General features: G+C 43.6%; 1 protein-coding gene across 1 annotated transcript; it reads left to right on the top strand.

The window, feature by feature from the left end:
- The first annotated feature begins 66 nt into the window (after positions 1-66).
- DAPP1 (dual adaptor of phosphotyrosine and 3-phosphoinositides 1) lies at positions 67-24,604 on the top strand. Its single transcript, XM_086612097.1, has 9 exons — positions 67-128; positions 10,229-10,351; positions 13,404-13,537; positions 18,426-18,556; positions 20,632-20,679; positions 20,911-20,973; positions 22,805-22,890; positions 23,911-23,998; positions 24,430-24,604. Exons 1-9 carry the CDS (start codon positions 67-69, stop codon positions 24,478-24,480), a joined length of 786 nt encoding a protein of 261 aa, XP_086468223.1. The 3' UTR covers positions 24,481-24,604.
- The last annotated feature ends 811 nt before the right edge of the window (positions 24,605-25,415 follow it).

Here is a 25,415-nt window from a genome sequence, read left to right as displayed (position 1 = left end):
GGCGGAGGCGGCCGCGGGCAGCCGTCATCCGCCGGCGGGGCAGAGGCTGAGAGCCGCGGCGGGACCATGACCCAGCGCCGGCAGCCGCGTCCCGCCGCGCCGCTGGACGAGGAGCTGAAGGCGCTCGGGTAAGCGGCGGCCGGGGCGGAGCCGCGGGGGTCCCCGCGCGAAATGGCGACCCCTGGCCGACCCCGCGGGCGGCTGAGGGGCGCGGGGGTCCCCGCGCGAAATGGGGGCCGTCGGGTGGTGCCGGGCCGCCCGGCGGGAGCTGCTGGTTCGTGGTGCTGAATTTGGTGATAAAATGAGGAATAAGGTAAACCGGGGTTCGTTTCAAAGAGCCCGCCAGAGGGCTCGGGGCCGTCGGGAGGGTGTGCAGCCCCTCAGAGAAGCCCCGCGCCGCGTCCCTGTGGCGGGTTTGAGAGGGCGGCGGGCTCCCGTGTAGAAGGTGCTGGTGTGCCGCCGGTGTGTGAGAGAAATAAATAATAGTTAGAAAAACTGGAGCGCAGGCAGGTGTTTCAAACGTAGCGGAGAGTGGGAGGCAGGGGGCTGCAGCTTCCCTCAGAGCAGCTCTGCGACGTTGAAACCTCCTCTCTGCTGCGCGGCCCGGGCTGTGCCATATTGCTTCCATGTGTCCGAAGGGAGCACCAAACCTGGAGCCTGTGGGAGCCGCCTGTGCTCCCCAGGTTTCCTCGGCCATCTCCTCAGAGCTGTCCCAGCCGCCTTGCCGGCGCTCCTTGCCAGGCCCTGGGAGGCAGCAGGCTTTTCCAGGGCTCCTTCGGCTTTGGGAGCGAGAGAATGGACAGCCCACAGCCCTTATGAGGATGTCACCCTCGCTCAAAAACAAAACCCGAGGAGCGAAAAGGAAGGCCAGATGTTGCAACAGACCTCGCTCCCTGTCCGGTACAACTCGCCCATTTTGTCTGCTGGTTTTGGTTTGTACATGAGGAAGGCTTGGGTTACTCTTTCCCCGGCAACGTTGCTGTGGGTGAGAAGAAACGCGGGCTGGAGGAACGGCACGGGTGGGCGCTGGGAGGCCGGGGAGGGAAGGATCCGTGGCAGCGAGGAAGGGGAGACAAAGCAGAAGAAAGCCCAGTGAAGCAAAAAGGTTCTGATGTCGCTTCTGCGTTCAGAAAGAATAGATGAAAAAAGTACTTTTTTTTTTTTTTGCTTCCTGAGTACTTATGGGTAAGGACCAAATCATGGGGCGTTTTTGTGATTAATTCATTTAGTGGAGAAATTGGAGTGTAACAGAGAGACTTGGAATTAGTATCTCCATACTGGGCCACAAAGATGATCCAGGGGCTGGAGCACCTCTGCTACGAGGACAGGTTGCGGGAGCTGGGATTGTTCAGCCTTGAAAAGAGAAGACTTCGGGAGGACCTAATAGCTGCCTTCCAATACCTGAAGGGAACCTACAGGAAGGCTGGGGAGGGACTTTTTACAAGAGTATCCACTGATAGGACAAGGGGAAATGGGTTTAAAGTTGAAGGAGAACAGATTTAGATTGGATCTTAGGAAGAAATTCTTCAGTACAAGGGTGGTGAGACTTTGGAATAAATTGCCCAGAGAGGTTGTGGATGCCCCCTCCCTGGAGGTGTTCAAGGCCAGGTTGGACGGAGCCTTGAGTAGCCTGATGTGGTTGAGAGGCGTCCCTGCCCGTGACAGGGAGGTTGGATTAGATGATCTTTAAGGTCCCTTCCAGCCTATGCCATTCTATGATTCTATGATACTGCTCATATTTTCCTGTATTCAGAAGAACCTGTTAATTAAGTGCCTGTTACTGAAGCATCTAATGAATATGAAATGAAGTCAAGTCACTTTGCAGTGGTACCCAGAGTGGCCGTTATATACCTTTCCTTTACATCTGTAAGATTATGCTCATCCTAAAAGAGTATCTACAGGGGAAAAAAAAAAAAAAAAAGAGTTGCAGCTGCTGTGGGAAGTGTGATTCCCAATTGCCAGACTTTTATTCATTTCGACTATATGGCCTGAGTTGATTTGTGCCAGTAACCTGTGCTTATAAAACAGCCTCGCTGGTTGGCAAGGAGTGTAAATGAGAAGGCTACAAATACCCATTGTTAAAGCTGTTACGTCTCTATTCTATTTCCGCTTCAATGGAAAACTTAAACTTCTCACCCTACCACAAAATACTAAGCATGTCCTTTAGGGCACTGTGTTGAATTAAATGCATTAAAAGTGAGTAAACAATGTCAAGCAAACACTCCATTCAAATCATTAAACAAAGCCTTTTTTTTCAGCTAAAAAAGGCTTCCAGTACTAAAGCCCCCCCCCTTTTTTTTTTTTCTTTTTTCTGAAGAGGTAAAAAGTCTTCACACACCAAACATTCTGGTAGCATAGTCTAAAAGATCTCTTAAGGTAAATACTTTTTCAGCTGTGAGGAGTAGGTGTGTCACCCTCCAGACCATAACATTAAATTCTCAGCCACCGCAATGTTTTTTTATCCTAAATTTAGTCTCTGGTGCTATCACACAGTGCTTATTTCCCCTTACACCTGACATAGTATCTAGCACAACCAAGGCCTGATTCTGTGAGGAATATATGTCATTGCCATGGTAAAGACCAACGAGAGACAAGGGTCATTCAAACGAGGAGCAGCTTTGACATTCACATACCTTTGAGGGCGAATTTGAGGCAGGTTATTTTAGAGCTTCTGCTTTACTGTGCAAAAATCAAAGTTGTTAAAGGTTTGAAGAAGCGTGAAATGGGATGCGCTTTTTCTTTACTTGTAAGAGAAAGAGGGTTAGGTGCCAGGATATCCTCACAGTTAACCTCCTAGGTCAACTGGTCATCAAAATGGAAAGCTGACAGCAATGTAGATAGATGTACAGAGTAAAACCTGTCTAACTCTCTGCTAGATTTGAAGGACCTGGTATTTACTGGGCTGCTCTAGGTTAATGTTCCTACAATTACACTGAGATCATCAGAGCTGGTGAGAGCAAGGCAGGAGGAAGGGAGAAAAAAAAAAAAGGCAATATATACAAACCCTACATTTACATTACCCCTACTCTGGAAGTATCCCATCTGTCACAAAAAAAGATCAAGCAATATGGTTTAAGAATCCCAGTTATCATCAGGGACAATCACAGTCAGTGAAAGATCTAGACATATCTACAGCTGTCAGATTGGGTTGTTTTTCTCTAGAGTCTCAATATTTGTAAAGATGAACTTTTTCACCTTTTATATCATAACAAAAGAAAGCAGGAGTGATGGGTTTGGCCTTTTAAAAAAATTTTTTAAACTATTTAATTCTGTCTGAGGGGGCTTATATTTATTTGGAGAGTTCAAGTGGTCAAACAATCAAGAGTTCAAAGTGAAAATTCAGATTACTGTCAGCTTCATTGTCAGTGTGTTTATAGGTGGAACTAATGCCTAAGGAAAAGGCAGATCAAAATCAGAACATGTTGTTAAAAATGTGTTACCTCGTTCATTAACATCTTCCCTAAATCTACCAAAACATTTAAAAGGGAGCGCTGAAGTTTGTCAAAAGAGAGATAAACATCTCGGCTTATTCCTGTGGCAGGGGGGTTGGAACTAGATGATCTTTGAGGTCCCTTCCAACCCAAACCATTCCATGATTCTATGATTATTCAAAGGTCTCTTTGGGTATTTCTGGATTTTTTCCAGTTGCATTTATTGCTGTTACTGCCAGCAGGATAGCCTGCACGCTGCAGTGTGAAACTCCTGTAGCTGATCACGTGCAACACAAGTTTGGGGAATTCCATGTTGCAGTTCACTTTATTTGCGCAAGAGATGAGAATGTGGAATATCTTGTCATCCCGGTGATTACAGGCTGGGATGGTAACACAGCTTCCGTCCCAACATAGTGTAGCTTAGGCAACACTGTTTGGTTTTCGTAGGTGAAAGGAAGGGGGCAGAAGGAAACAAGTTTTTGTAACCTTTTTCCTTTGGCAGCTCGAGTGTTCTTTTGTCATCTCTTGCAGCACAGCTTTTGTGTTCCTCCTGCTCCAGGTTTGACAGTACCATGACAGACGGTGTTTTTAGTAAGAGTAAACGATCACTTCATGCTTGGTGTAAGTAAGAGAAGAGAAATTGGACCACAGGCCTACATCAGATGGTGATAAAATTTGAGAATTGAGGAACTCACATGACCAGGACAGGGCAAACGGTCGTAAGAATTTTTTTCCTTCATCTAAATTTCTAATGTAAACAAGGGCGAAGTTATAACAGGTAGAAAGCAGGCAAAAGAAATGAGTGTAAATCAGAACAAAGGCAGCTGAGAGAAGGGGGTGAGAAAATAGAAGTGAAAAGCAGAAGTTGAACTAGTGAAAGCCTACAGTTAGTAGACATGAACTTTAAGGTTGGACACATTGATGTTAGTTCCTCATATTTCTATTTTTAAATTATTTTTCCTGTGAAATGGCACCCTTGTATTCCAACAAGGCACTTTACATAGCTGTGTGATTAAGCATTCCAGTGTGACACATTGGAAAGGATGTCTAAAAAATACCAGTTCTGGTTGTATGCCACCTATAACTTCTGTCTCAGCATTCTCACCCTTTTGTAGGTTCTCTAGAGCTCTGTCGACTTGTGTGCCATTAGAAAAATTGTCAAAACTTCACTTTTACTGATGTGAAGTACAGAGAGCCCTTCGCAACTTTCAGGTGATAGGTAACGCTTCTAGAGTTTGAAATTAAGAAAAAAAAAGTTAAACAGCAAAAAAAACCCAAAACAACAAAAAAACACAAACTTTGACAGATCTGTTCTGAAATCCAGCATGCAGAGAACAGAGAGCTAGTGAGGCTGTTTTGTCGAGTCATTTTTGGAGTGCAGGCACAAGAGCAGCATTGCGTCCAGCCAAAGGAGGTAAGTCAGTGCTTTCGTGCCCGCTCCATCACGCAGTACAGTGTCCCGCTCCTTGGGACATACATCTTTGAGGCTAGTACATAGTTTCAAAGTGTAAGAAAATTCAGCTCATGGTGGTAGAAGGTATTTTTTGAATACAAAAAAAAAAAAGACCAAAACCTGCCGATATCTACCATCACAAAAATACAAACCAAAACAAACTAGGGTAGATAACTGCTCTGAATAACATCCAAGTTCTACTGAGAACACATCTGGACCATCTCCTCCTAATGTGGATCTCTGTTCCCTTCCAGTGATGGAAGGCAGATCAGATCTGTTGTGTTTCTGCTGGGCTCCTGCAGCTTAGGCAGCCGAGGTGCTTTCCACAGGGCTGGTCGCCCACCAAGGAGCACGAGCAGTGTTGCACCTTCTGCGGCAGGGAAGGGAGCTTCTGGGAAGGGAGCTGAATGCCGAGAATCTCCTTCCTGCTTCAGAGAAGGAACTCTGAATTGCCTGACTTTACCAAGGCAAGCCGAACACGCACGCAGCTTACTAGCCAGGCTGTAACTATCTCAGAACATAATCTGATACGGATATGAAAAAGAAGCCTGACCTCTGCATACTGCATTTATCTGAGAGCTAGGTGTGCCTCAGAGTTATCGCTCCAGATGCTAAAAACCAATGGCAGTCACAACTTCTAGCTGTCCTCTCTTCTGCACTAGCCATGTTTCATATTTGTCAGGAAGAAGAGTGAGTGTACTGTGTATTTGCACATAGATCCAAATCACTTGACGTTTATCCTTGAGTTAACCATAGATGAATGTTTGTGTTCCTTGTGTATTCTAGGATTGTTAAAAAGTTAATCCACCTGATGCCAGCTACAGGTTTATTCACCAGCCCCTATCTACATGGGCAGAAACGTTTTGCAAAACATCCATAGGGTTTCTTTGTCAACAGCATTATCAGAAATGACAGGTGCCATACCTAAGGGCTCTCTGATCTGCAGGGGACGTAGAAATGAAGTTTCATTAACATTTTTCTTTGAAACATCTTGGCTTGTTAAAGAGAAGAGCAAATGAACATTCCGAGGAAGATGTTCTCACCTGAAGAGGGAGTTTCCCACCCCAAACACTGCTGTAACATATTCCTGATCATCATCACTGCGTAAGGAGGTCTAGTCACTGCATTAACGACACAGAGATCTTAATGGAAATAGGGATTTTAACATGAGCATGTCCTGTTCTGGAGTCGTGGTGATTAGTGTAGCTACAGTGGTATGTGACAGCCACCAGCTTGCCCCATGGAGGAACCCCACTGGTGACTGGGTGAGCAGATCATAGGGCGAGGCTTTGTGCTCTGATGGGTTTTGGTTCTCTGGGGCACTATGTCTCTAATTTCTTTCTCCTCCTTAACAGCAACGTCGGTAAAGCCCTTCCTGTGCTGTCACTGATACGACCTGATCTAAAGAGTAGGTTGATTTCTGAAAAGGCTTTATTTTCCAAAGAGAAACAAAAGTCATTTCACTAGGGCTGCATGCCCGTCTTAAGACATGCTTTCATGATCCCAGGAGGCTTTTCTGCTCTAAAGAGCTGGAAGAGTAGCATTGTCCTTCAACAACACACACTGACAACACAGACGTGCTTACAAGTATGGGATAAAGAGATTTAATGTAATTTAGGGCAAAGTTAAAGTGACAAGAATGGATAAATTACAGCCATTATAAACTCTGAAACTGAGGTTGCTAGTCACGTCATTGATAAGGAACCTAAAAAGGGGAGCATGCAGGACTTTTCGATAGGAGAAATTAAATAATTAGAAAAGAAAAACCTCCCAGAAGTATACATTTGAAACAGGAGGGCGTGTGAGGCCAAGGACACTCAGCAGAAGTGGCAGGGAAGGACTTTTCTGTTTCTCCTTGTGTTACTTCAGAGAAATCTGAATCAGGAACCTCAGGCAATCTCTACACTACTGGTGATTTTCAGTCTGACAAGTGCCAAAGTACAGGGCGTGTTTCTGGATTGTTTTGTAGTGGATGCAAGACTCTATAAGTTGGGTCAAATAAAGATGACTTTTGGAAGAACCTTCGGAAACAGCTCAATATGCAAGGTATGCATCATGGTTCAAAATGAAAGAATTAAGGCAGTTTAGCTTTTTGAAGGGTTAGCTAGGGGCTTCCAACAGATGAGTGTGTGTGAAGCCTTTTGATTTCAATAATTTCTTGTTTTAAGGCGGCAAGAAGGTGGATATAGTATTATGTTTGCTATAGACAGTTTCCTCTCCCAGGTATCACTCAGAAGTCAACCAAACTTAAGCTAAAGGGGACTGCCCTTTTCAGTGTCTTGCTGAATGAGCCATGGCTCCCACCTTGATTTGCCTGAAAGATTTTTTTCTAAACAGGGTCAATAGAAGGATTCCCCCTCTGCCAAATACTTAAATTCATAGAATGGTTAGGGTTGAAAGGAACCTCAAAGATGATCTAGTTCCAACCCCCCTGCCATGGGCAGGGACACCCTCCACTACACCAGGTTGCCCAAAGCCTCATCCAATCCGGCCTTGAACACTTCCAGGGATGGGGCAGAGTATCTAGTAGCGTCTAACCACAGGGCTTTTTTGGGTTTCTTTTTAGTCCTGTTTACTCGTATCATCAGGCAGGCTTGTTTGGGAAAGCAGACTATTTGTATAGGTGTGATTTTATTTACCTTCCCAGTGGTCTGTGTGCAAATGCTAAATTTTCCACAGCATTCTTAAATTTTAACCTGCGTTCATGCAATTGGAGCAAGTTTTGAGTTCAGTGGAATATCCAAGTAACCTGACAGTTGTTAATGATTGAACCATCTGTGAGAGTCAGGAGGAGAACAAAAAAAGTAGCTATGTACAACACGGTCACTTTGGCACTAAGATCTGTGTTAGTGTCTCACATCCACTTCTACTTTTTAAGCTGAGCAAGAGGAACACGGTAACATTTGAGGGATTTTTGTCTGAGACAGCATATTTAGGCAAGAAGAGTGGTGCAGCCTTGTCAGCAAAGATTCAAAACTGCACTTTAAAACATTATTTTCCCACTTAAGTGGATGGGGTTTTGTTATTGTTTGGGTTTTTTGTTTTGTTTTTTTGCATAGTGGTAAAATTTCATTAGTCACTGGCCTGTTATGTTTAAAGAAAGAGTAGATTTAAACAACTTTTTTTTTTTTCTCTTAAACTTAAGTGACTTCTATTTAAAAATCTTAGTAAAAGGCTTTTTGGAAATGAGGTATGAACAATCTCAAGCTGAATAAGCCTCCTCTTTATGAAAATGACCACTTACAGATTTTCTAAATGCCTGTTTCTTCTTCACAGAAGTGAGAGAAATAGTGTTGTGAAATTCCATGGAAAACACAGCGTTGTCTTCTCAGCTGTACGCCTGGCCAAACGTGCGTGCTGATCTGATCCTCATCGCATCAGGACACATCTGACCTTTGCCTGTTACTTACTTGGGCAGTTAATCCCAAAGCAGATTTTGGCTAACAGGTGTTTCAGAGGATGACACTTTGATCTTTAAATATTCATTATTTTATTCTACTGTGTAGATGGTCCACAGAGCACGTTCTAGAGCCAGAGCAGCAATACCCTGCGTGTATTGAGTTTCACATGGATCTTTTCTTCCACAGGGTTAACAGTCTGGAGTCTCTCAAGAAGCAATTTATCAGCCAGCTGGCCTTTCAAAGAGGCAGCCATCTAAAGACAGAGTTAAAACTTAATGGGAGATGCCAAGTTTAGTAGCAACTTGTGTTGAACAGATAAGTAGAGAGAGTATACAATTACACCTCGTTTCGGTTTGAAGACTGCCATGATGCAAGTGCCAGAAAGTGCTGTGACCACACTTCTGCTTTCGGTCAAACTGTGTTTCCCTGGCTGAGACAGTAGTAGGCTTTGACCCCAGTGCTAGAGGCATACACGATTTAAAGGGAGGAGAAGGCGACTCCGCACCACGCTGCGTACAGATGAGGGGAGAAGCTTGCTCCCTGCCTACCTGTGCCCTGGGGGCAGTACCCCTTCCTCCTGCACCAGAGGTTCTGGTCACCGATAGCTGCACGCAGCATCTCTTGCAGGGTTGGCACTCCAGCCTGTCAGAGCTGTGGCCCTTTTTTGTGCTCAGTCTCAGGATCGTTTCTAAGGAGATCCTTTCAGCCTGGAGAAGAGAAGGCTCCGGGGTGATCTTATAGCAGCCCTCCAGTACTTAAAGGGGCTACAGGAAAGCTGGAGAGGGGCTTTTTACAAGGGCGTGTAGTGTTAGGACCAGGAGCAATGGATTTAAACTGGAAGAGGGCAGATTTCAATTAGATCTATGGAAGAAATTTTTCACTTAGAGGGTGGGTGAGGCACTGGCACAGGTTGCCCAGAGAAGTTGTAGATGCCCCATCTCTGGAAGTGTTCAAGGCCAGGTTGAATGAAGCTTTGGGCAACCTAGTATAGCGGAGGGTTTCCTTGCCCATGGCAGGGGGGTTGGAACTAGATGATCTTTGAGGTCCCTTCCAACTCAAACCATTCTATGATTCTATGAAAGAAATCAGGTGTTTCTATTGTGAATCATTCTGGATGGGAACGAAGCTGTAAACAGCGTTTCACAATGATCTTGGCAGGATTTTTTTGCCCCGTGGAATTCCCTGTGGATTCTTCATGGAATTTTTCATATTAAAAAAAATAATGACTTAGTTTTAATTTAAGTTAAATGAAGCAGGTGTTTAGGTGTTTTCCTGCATTGTTCAGACCACGTATGGCTGAGCGGCAACAATGGCAAGACTCGCTAAATTTTCACTTCAAATTCTGCCAGTTAACCTTTCTCCCATCCTCTGTTCCTTCTTCCAGAAAGGCTATGCTTCAGATGAACATTTGAAGTTTAGGCAAATGTGTTCAATTGCAGATCTTAGCAGTGCAGATGAACTGAGTTGCGGGAAATACAGAGTTTGGGAGGAGTTTAAGTATTGCCTGTTTGCCCAAAAAGAGGAAGTGTACCAGAGCGTGTAGATACGTCAGGAAGTAGAGATTCTGAAAATAGACAGCAGATCCTGAGTACCCCCCAAAATTGCTTTCACCTTATCAGCACAGACCTGGGTAATTTGTCGCCTGGGCAAGTAGGCTTTGCAGAGTTCTTTAGATTCAGCAAACTGTCAGCTGTTTGTACACAACTTGGTAGTTTAAAAATATAGTATTATTATTTAAAATATTTTCTGAGCTTGTGAAAAGGAGGCTGCTGAAAGGGGCCCAGTTCTGTGCAAGCTGTGCCTGCCTGTGAGCAGGATGGTAGCTCAGAATTGTAGCAGTTAGTTGCAGTCCTTCCTCTTTCTCCAGCTTGGCTCCATCAGGCAGCAGAAGCTGTCAGTTGAGAGCTGAGCAAATGATGCTTTAACCCCTTGTGTCTTCCCAGGTGGTATCATGATAACCTTACTCGACATGCCGCAGAAGCGCTGCTGCTTTCCAACGGGCAGGATGGAAGCTATCTCTTGAGGAAGAGTAATGAAAGAGAAGATTTGTACTCCCTCTCTGTCAGGTATGGTATGGGCAGAAGTGAATTTATCTAATGCTGCACAGCTAGCAGGTTTAAAATCTTCACTTACTCCCATGCTTTTGTGTCTCACACACTCAGATGACCTGCAGGTTTCTTCCCAGGGTTCAAACTATTTTAATATGTATTCCTAATGGTGTAATCCTGCTGAATGATGATTTATTAGAAGAAAAATTTGAATTGGATTTGGAAATGGCTCTCATTTTTCCAAACTATGAATTAGTCTTACTGGCGAAAAGCATCACCATGGATTGCCTGTAGATATTCAGTCTGCGTGGTAAAAACCAGTATGACAGTTACAAGAGTTTAAGAAACAGCTGATGGGAGTAGGAAAGTTTTATGATGAGGGTAGTAGTAAATATACTGATTAATAGGCGATAACTTCACCAGTTTCTAGATCACTGTGTAGGAACTATCATCTGAGGGACGATCCATTGTTTTCCTGGATGGTTTTACTCCTCTGTTCTGGGCTAAGACTCAGTTTTAGCCAGTAATGAGTGACTGGTTTGAACAGTATTTCTCAAGTGACAGACACCAGGCCCTTGGAGTCATCGGAATTACAGCAATTTACATCAGTTCAGGACACAGACGTTACAGAGCACAGGTAGCTTATAGGCCTGAGTATTTACGTCACTACTGAATCACATTTAAGGAACCTCCCAAGAAGCAGAAAAGCCACACTATTCCAGAGAGGTGATACGAAAGATGTTTGCATTCGACACACAAGGTAGTTGCTGTGTGTCAGCTGAATGGAGGTAGCCAACCCTAAATACATTCTGAGCCTTTGTCAACTGTGAGGTATGTTAAGACTCTTCAATGAAAGTTTCAGCTGGTCCATTCAAACTCATTTCTGCCTCAAACTGAACCTCTGAACAATTAGTGACCACAGCTCAGCTGAATCGCGGTGACTTTTTAAGCTAAAGTCACTTTGCTCAATAAAATGATGCAAGTTATTCACAACTTTAATAGACAGGAACACAGCGTATGCCCTTGAAATGGTGACTTTGTGTGTGTTTGGTGTCAGGAGCTGTTAAAATTTGGAAGCTCACTTGGAAACTGAGTGCAATTTACACATACCCTCTTCCCCAGAGGTATAAAAGGCAAATACGAGTCGCTTCACTCATCTCTGAGAGAAGACCCAGGAGCAAGTGTGCCTATCCATACACTGCTGGACTTACTGCCACTATGGAGAGCCACTTATACAAGGAGCTTGAGGGGGGGCCTGACAGATCCAAAGGTGATGTTACAAATTGGCTATTTAGGGTAGCAATGGCTGATTTGAGTGCAAGGCTTGGGAAATAGAATAGTAGCATTTATAAGTAATAGCTTTCCTTAAAAAAAATAAATAAAAATAGTTTTACACGAATCCTTGTCTTGCTGGTTAACATTTTTTGGCATAATCTACCTTAGACAATTTAAAAAAATGTGTTTCTTGAAGCTAGTTGTAAAGGGCGCTCAGGAAACAACTTACTGTGATAAAATAAAATGTAAATAGTTGTTCTTTTAATAGGGAACAAAAGCTAAAGTGTTAGTTAATGAAAATAAATTTGTTGCTTTAATAAATTACAGCCTCAGAAGACCTAGAAAAGTCTACCTCAGGCCAATTCCAATCTTTTGTTTGGCTCTCCATGTAGGAACAAGAGTCACTGCATTACGTTGGACTGAATATCCCAAACTGGAGTTTGATATTTTATTCTGTTACATTAGATTTTTGGTGGTAGTACTCCCTTGAAATACTGAATTTGATTTCAAAATATTTTGGTAATTTTCTGCTGTTCGTTTAAGTTTTCATTTCCATTTTTTTTTTTACTAATATTAAAACTTCGTTTTAGAATAAGTAATTCAATTTTGTTCTGATACATTTTTGTCTAAAGGATAATTTTATCAATTTTACCTGTCATTTTCTTTTTATAGCTTTTACTTTACTTTCTGCCTCACAAGGAACTTCAGTCATTATTATAGTTTGTTTTAAAAGGAAACAATGCTCTGAGACGTCCCTTGAGGTTTTTATTGACAGTTGCAAGAAGGCAGCAGCAACAGAGATCACATATTGCCTGAAATAGCCTCTCCCAGCTAAATTAGCCAACTTCAAAAAGGAACTAGGAAGTAGAGTAGACATTGCTCCAATTTCAACATTGTATTTCTCGTGAAATTAAATGAAAAGATGAAAATCCTGTAGTTACAGCAGAGTCACAGCAGCTGTTTGGTGTGCAGGGCATCTGCACTTGGTTTGCATACATTCTGAGCTGACTATACAAGACAAAGTTTTCTCTGGACTATTTGGGATGCTAGGAACATTAACAGAAGTAACTTTTTCACAGGAGAGATACTTGCACTAAGTGCTTCACTGACTTCTGAAGTCAAAACAGTTGCCCATCCAGGAAGCGAGGCCTTGCACGCGTCTCTAAACACCATCAGCTTTCATAAACAAGTGCTGTCATTTCCCTGGCAGGAAAAGGACCCTGGTCCGTGTTTGACAGTGCCCACCACAGAGGAACTGTTCGCCTGAGTACAGAGACAAAGCTGACAAATTCTAAAGCCTTAGGTATCCAAAGTTAGGTTATTAAATCCCTGTTTGGGTGCAAAAAGGAGGCAGCCCATTTTGAAAGAGAAACGGAAGGCATTTTTAATGAGATTGGGATGTTACCTGAAAAGTAAGACATACACGGAGTAGTACAGGTATCAAGAGTAAAGCCTAGTATGTGAAGGCATATTGTACTGCTTAGGCAGAAGGCTGGAAACCTTCTTTGTAAGTTGTTTTACTGGCTGCTGCAAGAGTTAATTTAACTTGGCCTTTCTAGGCTGGCATCATTTCACATCTGTAAAGCGGCAATTAGATTTTTCTTAATAAATCCGAGTCTCGAATGCATTGAGTATTAGCGAGAGGCAGTAATGGCAGTAGTGTTACTGCTAGGACAGGGATTTTCAGCCTGTGATCTGGGCCAGATATCCTGGAGCAGATGCTGCTACTTAAGGACTGTACCTGCCAAATGCCTTTGGCATTTATGCCTTGACAAGTTTTCCTGTTTTATTTTAGGGGAAAAGATTCTGTGAAACACTTCCACATTGAACATACAGGAACTTCATTCAAATTTGGATTCAATGAATTTTCTAGCTTGAAGGAATTAGTCTTGCATTTTGCAAATCAGCCTTTAATTGGAAGCGAAACAGGTAAGGAGAGCCATATGTTTGTATGAACATGTTTGTAGTCGTGCTTCACACAGACCTGAGTAAAAGCTGCCTCCAATGTGTTATCACGTACATCTACTGCTGAAGTGTTCCTCTTCAGAAATTCACGTTTGTGTTAACCTCAAGTACCTGAGATGTTCCTCTTCAAAAACTCTTTCAAGTACTCTAGAAACAAACTACGTGTAAGCTTGCTGGGCTTTTGCTAACCAGGGGCATGAGCTCCTTTTGATTTCTCGGAGGGAGGAGGAAGCATTTCAAAATACACGTATACTGGGAGGAGCAGAACCTTCTCAAAAAGGGCAAAACCAAAGCAGGGTGTTTAATGAGGAAACACGTGTTCGCCTAGGAAGTTGAAATCCCCCAATAAGAAAAAACAGAAAAGGGACTTGAAATTGTTTAGCTCCACTATTCTTAATCCAAGGAAGAAGTCTACAGTGATATGTTCCTCTTTCCTGTAAGGAATGTGCCCTGTATTACCTCTTGCTTTCTATCTACAGTGTGTCAGCCTGCTGATGTCATCTGCCATCACAGTAATTTGTCTTGGTTTTAAGAACAAGGAAGAGAAAAGCACAGGCTCCTTGAGCAGCCAGCATGCTGCCTGAATTAAGAGTCAAAAGATTAAACTTGATTCCTGCGACTGAGCTGGACACCACTAGACCAGAATCGCTGGAGAACCAGATGCATATTACCATGATAATGCCAGTTTTATGTTTAGCTTCAAATTTAAGAGTTGAAGATGTGTCAGTCCAAGTTAGTGCCAAAAACTTCAGTGTCCTGTGTAGAAAGTGTGTGCAAATAACTCAAGAGTTATTGAACATGCAGGTGACCAGTTAAACAGTTGTTGGCACATGCAATAACTGTAATATGTCACACACTCAGTACACACCAGTGCTCCTGTAACACCAGCATTAAATTCAAGGGTTGCCTTGCAGCCTCCCTGTCCTGGCTTCAGCTGGGACAGAGTCAGCTCTTCTTTTCAGCAGCCAGAAGAGCTCCGTTTTTGGTTTTAGTCTGAGACTTGCTCTGAGAAGAATGTTGACAGCACACTGATGTTTGTAGTTGGCACTGAGACCTCAAGGACTTTTCAGCTGCCGTGTTCTTGCCAGTGTGCAGGAGCACAACAGGATAACGGGGAGCATGGCCGGGACAGAGGGTCCACAACTCTCCTTATGATTTGTACTTAGGATTGAGGCCAAACTGCCCAATTAGTATTCCATACCATGCAGCATCATGCCCAGTATAAAAGTGAAGGACAGCTGGAAAGAAGGGCCTTGGCTCTTCTGGGACTCTCACTGCTGGACTCTCAGAGTGCACTCTCTGTCTTGCTCTGTTTTCGGGCCTCTCGCTCATCCAGGATTGTGGTGTCAGGACTTATCTGTTTTGGGATCGTTAGTTTGGGACGAGATGGGCCTCGGGCAAGGGATGGTGAGCAATTACACCGTGCATCACTCATTTCTATATATTTGTCATTGTACATATATGTTTATATTCATATATTAGTAGCAGTAGTTGTTCTTATCTCAACCCACAGGTCTCTTTCCCTTTTCCCCTTTAATTCCCTTCCTCATCCCTGGGAGTAGGGGAGGGTGGGCAAACAGCTGTGTGCAGTTTAGTTGCTGGAGCAGCCTAAACCACGACACCCCCACCCTCCCCCAAGAAAACGCAGTGGCACACTTGATATGGCACTTGTCTCTTTCAAAGCATTCTCTTTTTAAGTTGCTTTTTAAGTGTTTCAAACGCAGTTCCTACATGGACCTTTCGTGCCAGTAAGCTGTTTTTTCCTGTGAAATCAGACATGTACCCACAGGCCTAACACTGTAAAGATTTCAGCTGACATATAAAACTCGAGTTTCCCCATTCCTTCACTGCATGTGTTACAGACATTAGTAATCAAAGGCATTGGTGCTATGTGATCTCTGTGGACAGGACTTGTCACCTTAAAGCTCCCTAATCAGTTCTCTGGGCTCTGTGAAACCTTTTCGAGTTGAATGTGCTACAGAATAAGAAAAGCCATTTGAACATCACCTTAAGAAACCTTCCATTTTACCCTGCCATGGATAGGAGCAGAGAGGAAGAGACAGCACTCAGGCAATGTTCCTTCAGATACAGGTGTCAAAGGTCTCCTGGGTGGTAACTGATTTGTACCAAAAAGGGGGTAGGGACTCATCAGACCCCACTCCAAGCCAAGTGTCAGTGTGGGAGAACGACTGGCCCACCCACAGGATCACACAGCGGGCTGGCAGGAAGGCCAGCAAGAGAGTCTGATTTCTTAGGCCACACTTCCTTCCACTGACAAGCAGCAAGTGACCTTTGGCTCAGGCATTCGTAGAAAGTAGTTGGACCAGTTTCTTATTCCTTGTTATTCTTACAAACAATCTTCTATAGAAACACTGAGATCAGGAATGAGAGACTAAAGCAAGATAGCATGATAGTATTTTTCATCTCCTCCTTGCTTATAAGCTTTTTTAAGACAGAGAGCCACAAGATAGAATATGCAATGGTTTCCACTGTCTTCCATTTAAGTGTTGCCTCACTGGAGCTAGTTTTGTGTCTGAAGAGGCACACCAGACTCTTTGATCAGTATTTGAACACACAGGCCTGTGCCCCTGCAAACTGCTCTGTGGAGCACAGTGGTTCTTCTGTGCTGGGACAGCTGCGGGTCTGTGCTTCAAGCCCAACAAACCTTGTCTTCCTACAGCTTCATTTGTCACTTCAAATTGTTATGTGGACTCACATCTGGTTTTGTGCCGTGTAATGTGTACACTTCCTTCTGAACTACAGGTAGTTAAAAGGGAATTGGAGCTGCTGTGTTCTGTGAGTTCGTTTCTAGAACAGGCAGGCTGAATCTATTCAGTAACAAGGTTAAAGCAATACACTATAATTTTTCTATATTTCTATCTTTATTCAAAATGACAAGGTCAACATGTTATTCTTACCTGTTTGTTTCATTTATCAGTTTTTACCTAAATTATTTTGAAAACATATAAAAGCTTCAAGTCATTACCCAGCTCAAAAAAGCCAAAGCCACTTGAAGCTAACGTTTCCAACAAAACTAATTTTCACTTTTCCTTAGAAATAGATATCACACGCAAACATGAAAGAAGAATATTGCTACAGTGCAGCTTTTACTAGTTCTTTTGTACAGTTACCAGATGATTCTGTGCAAGTATCTTTTGTGGAGAAAACACATTGAGAACTTAGTAGAAAGCAAGTCTTGTATGAAATGTTAAATTAGTCCTCCCAGTTCCGCAAGAGGGCTCTTTATCCATGGTGTACAGATAGTTTCTGTACACTGGTGATGGGGATGTTCTCAGTTTCATTTTAGATCATAAAGCATTTTCTTTTCTGCAAGGCCAGAGAGAATTGAACTGATTTTGACTTTTCACCTGTAGCAAGTTTAATAGATCACATTTGCATACACACCTGTGTGCAGATTTCAGTTGATTACTTCAAATACAATTTTTCCACTTCCTTCAGTAGCCCTTCCCATTACAAAATACAATTTAAACTGTATTTCACTTTTAAATTACTCCATCATCTGTAGGTTTCAAGTCGGAAGTTCTTACTAATTCTAGCATCCCTCTTCTTTAAGAGCTGGCAATACCAGCATAAAATGCAAATGGAGTAGAATTTGGTGTGCTGTGATATTATTAAAGAATGGGATTAGATGGCGTAGCGAATAATGTAATAAATTCACTAGTGAGAATGCACTTTTTTGCAGAGAATGTGCAATAAACATGACCTTATTTAGAGAACAAAGAATGGCTATGATAAGAACGTTACTAACTGGAAAGAGCTGTGATAAAACAGTTAAAGGCAATGGTAACGTGGGCTTACTGTTGGGAAGTCTGTACCCAAAGGTCTGACAGATAAAGTGATTTATGCAGCAAGCAGTGGGTTCCTGGCAAAACCAGGATGACTGTTACAGCCCTCGTATCTAGCCTAGCATCCTGCCTACCCACCCAGCCAGTCTTCCGTGCAGGAAGCGAATTTCACATGTCAGGTGTTTCCTTGCAAGCACTAAGAAGCGTAAAGGTTGTAAAAAAGGTACTATATATTTACAGTTTTCACAGTTGCATAAAGCAGGTGTGATAATGTCTGTAGTCACATCTTCATGAACGCAGTGGAAGCATAGGCCAGGTGTAGGTCATCATTTCAGCTGTAACTGTGAAATCTGTGTTTCAGTTTGTTCTGTATTACGTAGTTACTCCCTGACTGGAAAGGAGGTTCAAGCAGATCAGGAGACACTTGCCTTCAAGGGCTGTCTGATGGTCCTGTTCTGTTGCTGTCTTGATTTTTCGCTGCTCACCATGCATTGCAGAAGGGGTTTAATTACCTACTGCTTAGAAGAATCGAAGAGGGTTTTCACTCTTGTTTTCAGAGATGTAAGAACAAATTGACTCCCACTGTACAGGAATGAAGGAACGGAATTAGGCGAGGTCCAAGTGCCCAAGGCATTGAGGACTCTGAGCAACACAATAGAGCCAAGGAAGTGAGACTGGGCAAATGAATCCAACAGCAAGTGTCCCTCAGTAGTTTGCATGGGTGAGTTTTGTAGAAAATACCCTTCACAAAGTCTAAACTATTCAGATGATGCATGTTAGAAATATTTGTCTAGTTGTATCAGTGTGGGAGAGTCATTTATAGCATCTGGTTGTTCTCTGACATGGATGTGGCCTGAGTCCTGCCCCCTTCCAAGGAAAAACCCTTACAGGGAGTGTCACAGAGATCTTGGGGAGGTTATTACCTTTTCCTAAAGCTAAAAAGATATAAGAGCTAAAGATAATTGTTCTACAAACAGGCAGCTACTGCCAGTTATTTTCTAAGACTGTCTTGCCAGGTGACTTACTCCTGCTCTTTTTCTCTGCAGGGACCTTAATTGTATTGAAGCATCCCTACCCACGGAAAGTGGAAGAACCTTCCATTTACGAGTCTGTCCGAGTTCACACGGCGATGCAGACAGGAAGGACAGAGAGTGATCTTGTTCCAAATGCTCCCTCAGTAAGTTGTGTCCTACTGCAAGGGGTGCTTCTCCTGACCTGAGTTTGGTATGACTGTTGGAGTAAGCTGTGGAACACCACCGGTAATTCATCCCTTTATGGGTTCGTAAATACAGGGAGTCTTTGTCAACCAAGGCAAAATAAACACAGGCTTGCGAGGTACAGTCCCATGACAAATAAAGCCTTTCCCAGTTGTTGTCACTGAGACCTCCAGTGCTGTCACTGGGAAAACATTGTCTGCAGCTAACCTAGGTGAATCTGACCATCCAAACAAAGAATATACACAAAGTTTTCATTCTCCTGTTATCTTCCTTTTAGAATGCCATCTTAGCAGTAACATTGTCAGGAATTTAAAAAAAAAACCACAAACACACCACAAAAAACAAGCACAACACTTCTCACATCTTTCTGACAACACTCATCAGGCTGTGTGAAACACTGCATGTGTCAGGTGGCACAGTAAGCCCTTGTTTTGCCAAACACCCTTTACAGTCAGTGGGAAGTGTCTCCCTCTCTTCCCCACTCCCACCGGTGAGGAGAGGAATACACTGAATAGCAAAACCAAGTAAAACCTACAGGATTTACCACGTTTTGACTCTCTCATCCAATACGAAGATTAGTGGACAGGAAGCACATAGCAGTCCTGACAGACAAACTCATTACCTATTATTGGTTTTGTAGTCTTGGTTTGATAAAATTATTTTGCCCAGTTAGCAAATCACAGCCTCCTTCCTAACTAGAAGGAAGGAAGAAAGGAAAGAGCATCTGAATTTCTGGGTCAGTTAAAAAGCGACCTTTTGAAAAAAAATATTCAAAGATGTGCAAGACAGGCGGGGATGCATTTGGAAAAGGAAACACCAACTGAAGCATGGTACAACCAAGTTAATAGGAGTACCTATATCCCAATAGGTACATTACTCAAAAGGATTTTTTTTTGCATTTTCCTATTTGGACTTTATTACTTGAGAATCACCTTAAAGTGGGAAGATGGCTTGCTGTATTCTGACACACACTTACACCCTAAGTAGAGCAGTATGACAGAGAAGAGCCTCCACTCCTTCAGCCCTAGTAATTTTGAGCCCAGTAGAAGGCTGTGTCATGTTAAAACCGAGACAGGTGGGTTGTCCAGAACAGTATTGCTCAGAATAGAGAGGAAAATTTTTAATTACATACTATATTTTTAGAGAAAAAGAGGAAGAGTTACATTAATACGGGTTAACAAAGTTGATACAAGAACTACTTGTGATGTCTCTCACAACCAACCCTTCATGGCAGAGTTCCACTTTAACCTCCAGAGGACCTTGACTTCCACATACAAACAATAAAAAGGCAGTATTTTTTCAAGAGCAAGTAGTAATTAATGTGGCAAGAATTTGTTTCTCAGAGGCCAGCAGTCTCACAATTAGGTCTCTACACAGAGTTTCAGTATCTGAGAAGTCATAAGGTCGCAGTGTCATAGATTTCATAGATTTCTAGGTTGGAAAAGACCTTAGAGATCATCGAGTCCAACCATCCCTAATCCCCATTAAACCATATCCTCAACCATGTCGCTCATGGTGACAGTGAAACAGTTCAAAAAGAATTTCTCAATAAGCACATGGAATGTTTTTCCTCTTGAGCATATGGCTATTGGAGAGAAGAGAATGCCTGAGTAAACCAACATTTCCCCCTTACCCTTACATTCCAAGAGCAATTTCTGTGGATCATTCCACTGTCTGGTGAACCCCAGGTGCTTCTGGTACAACATGCACTGAGACAACCAACTAACTTTACTAAATAAACTGTAACTGCAAGTATTTTGCTGCATTTGGTTGAGAAGATACAGGCCAGAAGCTTGCTGAGGGAGGCATGGTCTAAGGGATTGCCTTCGGCGCTAGCGCAGGTCCCTGTTTACCCTAGTGGTGAAGCCAGTCGTGTGAGGGGAGCCCAGGAGCGAGGACAAGGCAAGTGGCCACAGGAAGTTTCCCCAAGAACAGGGTGCTCTTCCATCTTATGGGTGTAGGCAGAGAGGGGGATGTGGGAAATAGAAGCAGAGCTCAGTCTCTAACCCCGATCCCTTTCCTTTTTCCTTCACAGCTTGGTACAAAAGAAGGATATTTGACAAAACAAGGCAAAATAGTCAAGGTAAGGAAAACTCTCACTCCTTGCTTCAACTCTGCAATCACTCACAGAAGATGCAGAGCTGAAATAGCTCCACCTGCATTCCCCTGCAGAGAGGAACAATTTTGTATTTTGAGCAACAACAAAGCACAACTGTAAACCAGAGCAAGTCAACGGCTCTAAAGGTTTTTCTTTCCTAAGAAGCGTGACACTAAATTCTCACGAGACAATCACCATCCATTCTTGATCTTTCAGAATTGGAAGACAAGGTGGTTTACACTGCACAGGAATGAACTTAAGTATTTCAAAGACCAGACAGTAAGTAGCAAACACCAGCTCAACTCTTTAAACCTCTACAGAGGCAGCTGCAGCCTCCTTGTATCTCTGGCTTCTCGCATCTATATCACAGCTTCTCGAGCAAAAGTTTCCCATACTGTCAGAGGGGTTGAATCTTGCAAATAAAGTCAGTTTCGCTGGTGACTTCAACAAGAGAAAGTAAGTTTTATAGCTGGAAAACATTTACTGTGCTCTGTCAGTCTTACATACTTGAGAGAGTTGTTGTTTACAGTGCATTTTTGGTTGCTTTGTTCAGTGGATTTTAAGCTACCAGCACAACACAGCTTTTATCAGTAGCTTTGGCACACAACCTAACAGACAGCGGTGCTATTAAAATATTTCTGCAAATACTAGTAGTATATTTTGCACCCCTTGATTCCATCCTTTTTATTTCAAGCGGTCACACAGCAGACATATAAAACCATTAATGGGAAAACGTCTTCCTTCCTGACACTCTGACATAGATTTAACCTGGGGGAAACAGCATGTCCTTACAGTTGCTGTTCCACTTCTATCTTAAACTGAGTAAAAATAAGAAGTACCTCTAGAGTTTCTCCACCCTTGCAATACTTCCCAGTTCAGGTTCCTTCATAAAAGCAGTCAGGCTGCATACCTCTGCCAAGCCCTGTTCCAGGCATCTAATGGATTTTAACAGCACAACTAACTGCCCTCTGTCCCCAAACATTAGCATTTATAAACACCACCACATTTACAGGACCTTCTATCAGTTTTCATTTCGGTTCTAGCCAACTTAATCCAAGTTTCCAGGATAACAGTTCAAAGGGCAGCACTCCGAACATTTGAGCAGCATTTGTGACTTACCAGGCAAGAAGGTGTCTTTGTCAGGGACACGGCCTCCTCCAGAGCAGCAGCTCCAGTGTCTCCTGGTACTCCCATTGGTGCCATGGGGTTGCAGATACCTGCAGGCAAGCAGCTTGCTGCTGGCCCTGGGTTGGCATTTGCTAGCACACCTCAGCACGAGCTTTATTCTAGTGTAGTGTATAACTAACAGCCACTGAGCCAGAAGAAAACATAAAGAAAAGCGAGAAAATACCAGACACCTGATGAAGGACCATGGGAACAGGTAAGGGTGCTTGGGCAGAGAGCAAGCTGTCCTTCTCCTTCAGCTGCCTCTTCCATGGTGCCTAACAGCATGCAGCTGAGAGAAACAAGTCAAAGAAGGACTCTTACACTCTAGGGAGAAAAAAAAAAAATCTAAAGGGAAATGGAGATGCATTGTAGTCATACAGAGACAGTCTACATCCCAAGAAAGTTAGGTGTGCACACACTGGTCCTACAGCCAGACCCATCACTCCTGCTACAAGGACTGCTTTATCTCTGCTTGTGCATTTCTCCCTACCCAGCTTTGTCCTTTTAAAGCACTCAGGGATTAATTAAATCTCCAACAGCTGGCTAGGTGTGGTAAGACCTCTAACCATCCCCTTGTCTCTGTAAGCCTTACCTGGAAACGATACCAGATTTGCTGCTGTGTCAGTTACGTTGTGATGCATCAACCAAACCCTCAGCAGTCTGCTTCTAGCTCACGCTTTCCTGCAGTAGATCTCTGTTGTTTGTCTACATCTGAACTGACTGTCCTTTTTTTTCGTTTGTTTTTTGTATTTAGCTCAATTCATCTCGTGTTAGCACTGATGTTTTGTTTGCTAGTTTGGGTTTATGGTGTTACAGCTATTGGAGCACCTATGCCTGGAAAAACCTAGTGTGCCTGTAAAGGTCTAGGTGCATTGAAGATGAGCTGAGCTCCCTTACCTTCTGTTTTCATGTGATCCCATTTTAAAACCATTTTATTTTCAAGGCGACGGAACCGATTCGGGCACTTGACTTAACTGAATGCTCAGCTGTGCAATTTGACTATTCCCAGGAAAGAGTCAATTGTTTCTGGTAAGTTGCTGTGCTTTCTCCACCTTGCTGGAAAGATCAAAATAGCCAGAGAAGTTTGAAATGTAACCACTGGGTGCTCCTGAAAGCTCCCTTGCCCATTGCGACCCCCATCTTCCTCTGACTCACAAGGCTGTTTCTGTCAACCAGCCTCTGTCAGTTGTGCACGGTTTTGCCAAATCACTGCTGGCAAAAGGGTCTTTTCTTGGCGAGGAAGGGTGTTGGCCAATGTGTAGTGGGCATTTATTTTCCTAATTCTCTGAGTGTGTATAATCACCACCTAGACCCATGGAATTTAGGTGCAGTCCAGTTCCCAGTTTGAATATTGCTACGGTCACGCAGAAACCACTTCTGTGCCCAAATGCAGCTCTTTTGTCCACATGGGCCAGGGGCAGCGTGTCCTCAAGCTGTAAATGACTGTAAGCTGTTCTTGGCTGTGAACCTGGTGGCAGAACTCAAGCAGGGCCTCCCTGCCCTGCTCTGTCTGAACAACTGGTGGTGCAGGCCCAGTGGGTTTGGTTTAGGAAGAACTACCAGTTGTTCTAGCAATTTAAGAAAGTTTTCATAGAATCATAGAATCACCTGGCTGGAAGAGACCCTCAAGATCATCGAGTCCAACCGTTCACCCTGCACTGTCAGTGTCCCTAAACCATGTTCCTCAACACCAAATCCACACGGTTTCTAAACACCTCCAGGGATGGGGACTCCACCACCTCCCTGGGCAGCCTGTTCCAATACTTCACAACCCTCTCTGTAAAGAAATTTTTCCTGATATCCAACCTAAATTTCCCCTGGCGCAACTTGAGGCCATTCCCTCTCGTCCTGTCATTCATAACGTGGGAGAAGATACCGACCCCCATCTCCCTACAACTTCCTTTCAGGTAATTGTAGAGAGCGATAAGGTCCCCCCTGAGCCTCCTCTTCTCCAGACTGACCAGTCCCAGCTCCCTCAGCCGCTCCTCATAGGACAAGTTCTCCAAACCCTTAACTAGTTTCATTGCTCTTTTAATTGTTTACTTACAGTTTAGTGTTCCCACTAAGGACGTACTACCTGTGCGCGAAAACTGGAATAGAAGCTGACGAGTGGATTAAGATACTGCGATGGAAACTGGTAAGATGCTGTGCAGCATTACGTGGCAGTATGCCCCAGGCAGCAGTACCCGTGGTACTGCCGTCATACCCCTCCCAGTATTGTAGCACCCAAGTGCTGCAGTTCTCAGTGTCTGCAAGAAACTTGTTCTGGCTTCCAGGCGGACTAGACTGGAATACGGAGGTTTTGCACAATGTACGTGCCTGCAAACCCGCTTTAGCATTTTTGGGGATGCACTTTTAACACATGCTCATTAGGAAGAGGAAATTACTCTGTCTTTAAGGATGTCGTTGTGTAGATGGTAAACAATATGGAGGTCATGAAAGAAGCAATGAGAAGACCAATGTAAAAGCTTGAAAGTGTTACTTCCTTAAAAATACCAGCACTTAAGTTGGTCGTTCTCACCCACATCCACGTGCATGCAGACAAATAACGGATTCTTTCTGTTCCAGTCACAAATACGGAAGCAACTGGAGCAGCGTAGTGCCGCCCTCGAGTCCTAGCTGCACCTCCGATACTTCTGCTCCATCGGCAGGAACTGCCTCTTTGCCCAGGGGAAGGCGTCACTCCCAAGAGGAGGGTTCCGAACGTCCCCGTTACTCACCGCGGGCGTGTGTACGTGCACCCAGACGCTTCCTTCCCGCCCGGCACGCAAAGGATTCGCTCAGCCGGGCGCTCTCACGCTGCCGAGTCACGCGTGGAGACGGCTGCAAAATCAGTGTTGGTTTGGCACGCGTGGCGTGTGGCTGTAGAGCGCGCTCAGTGCAGACACCTGCCAACTGGCCACAGAAGTGGTCGCTATTTAAAACTCGTGTGGTTATTCAGGTTATATTCTCCGTAATTTATTGCAGGCTCCATCACAACTAACCCTTGGCAGCATATTCTGCAACCTTGAGCCTGTTTTATTTAAAACAGGTCCTTTCTGGAAACGTTAAATATTTCTTCTGTATTGCCTGTTTAGGCTCTAAACCAAAAGAAAAACAATGGAGGTAATTACATTTTTGTAAATAGTGTCTACATTACAATCCAGAGAATATTTCAAGGCCCTTTTTAAGGTGATGGATGAGTAATAGTTAGTTCTGGTCACGTATGGTTTTGTGTGGTTCAGATCCATACCGAGTTGTTCAAACAGCGCTGTAGGTAGTGGTGAGCGGCGTCATGCGAGGTGCTTGTTTACAAGCTGGGACTGGGAGAAAAAGGCAGCTGGTTCCCAGTGCACATATGACATCGCAGCCACCAGCGTTGTTAGTAGCGTTAGGAGTTTGGCCCCTTGCAGTCCCCCTTGAAAATGGGCTGGATTTTGTATTTTTCCCTCATGCAGAGATCTCAAAAAGTTTTGTCCAGAACTGCGTTGTAGAATTAAGCACTGCTTGCTTTATATTGAACAAGATCAGTAATGAAAAAGCACCAGGTACACTAAAAATATGAATTTAAATGC

The sequence above is a fragment of the Tauraco erythrolophus genome, chromosome 5, assembly GCF_009769465.1.
Source record: "Tauraco erythrolophus isolate bTauEry1 chromosome 5, bTauEry1.pri, whole genome shotgun sequence".
NCBI classification, from domain to species: Eukaryota; Metazoa; Chordata; class Aves; order Musophagiformes; family Musophagidae; genus Tauraco; species Tauraco erythrolophus.
The sequence above is the reverse complement of the archived record's forward strand: the minus strand, read 5'-3'. Positions and strand labels throughout refer to the sequence as shown.

Excerpts from the sequence above, each read along its gene's own strand:
- DAPP1 (XM_086612097.1), top strand. The coding sequence starts at position 67 with ATGACCCAGCGCCGGCAGCCGCGTCCCGCCGCGCCGCTGGACGAGGAG. Across the intron at positions 10,352-13,403 it reads TTGTACTCCCTCTCTGTCAG|GGGAAAAGATTCTGTGAAAC; the intron begins GTATGGTATGGG and ends GTTTTATTTTAG. Across the intron at positions 23,999-24,429 it reads AGATACTGCGATGGAAACTG|TCACAAATACGGAAGCAACT; the intron begins GTAAGATGCTGT and ends TTTCTGTTCCAG.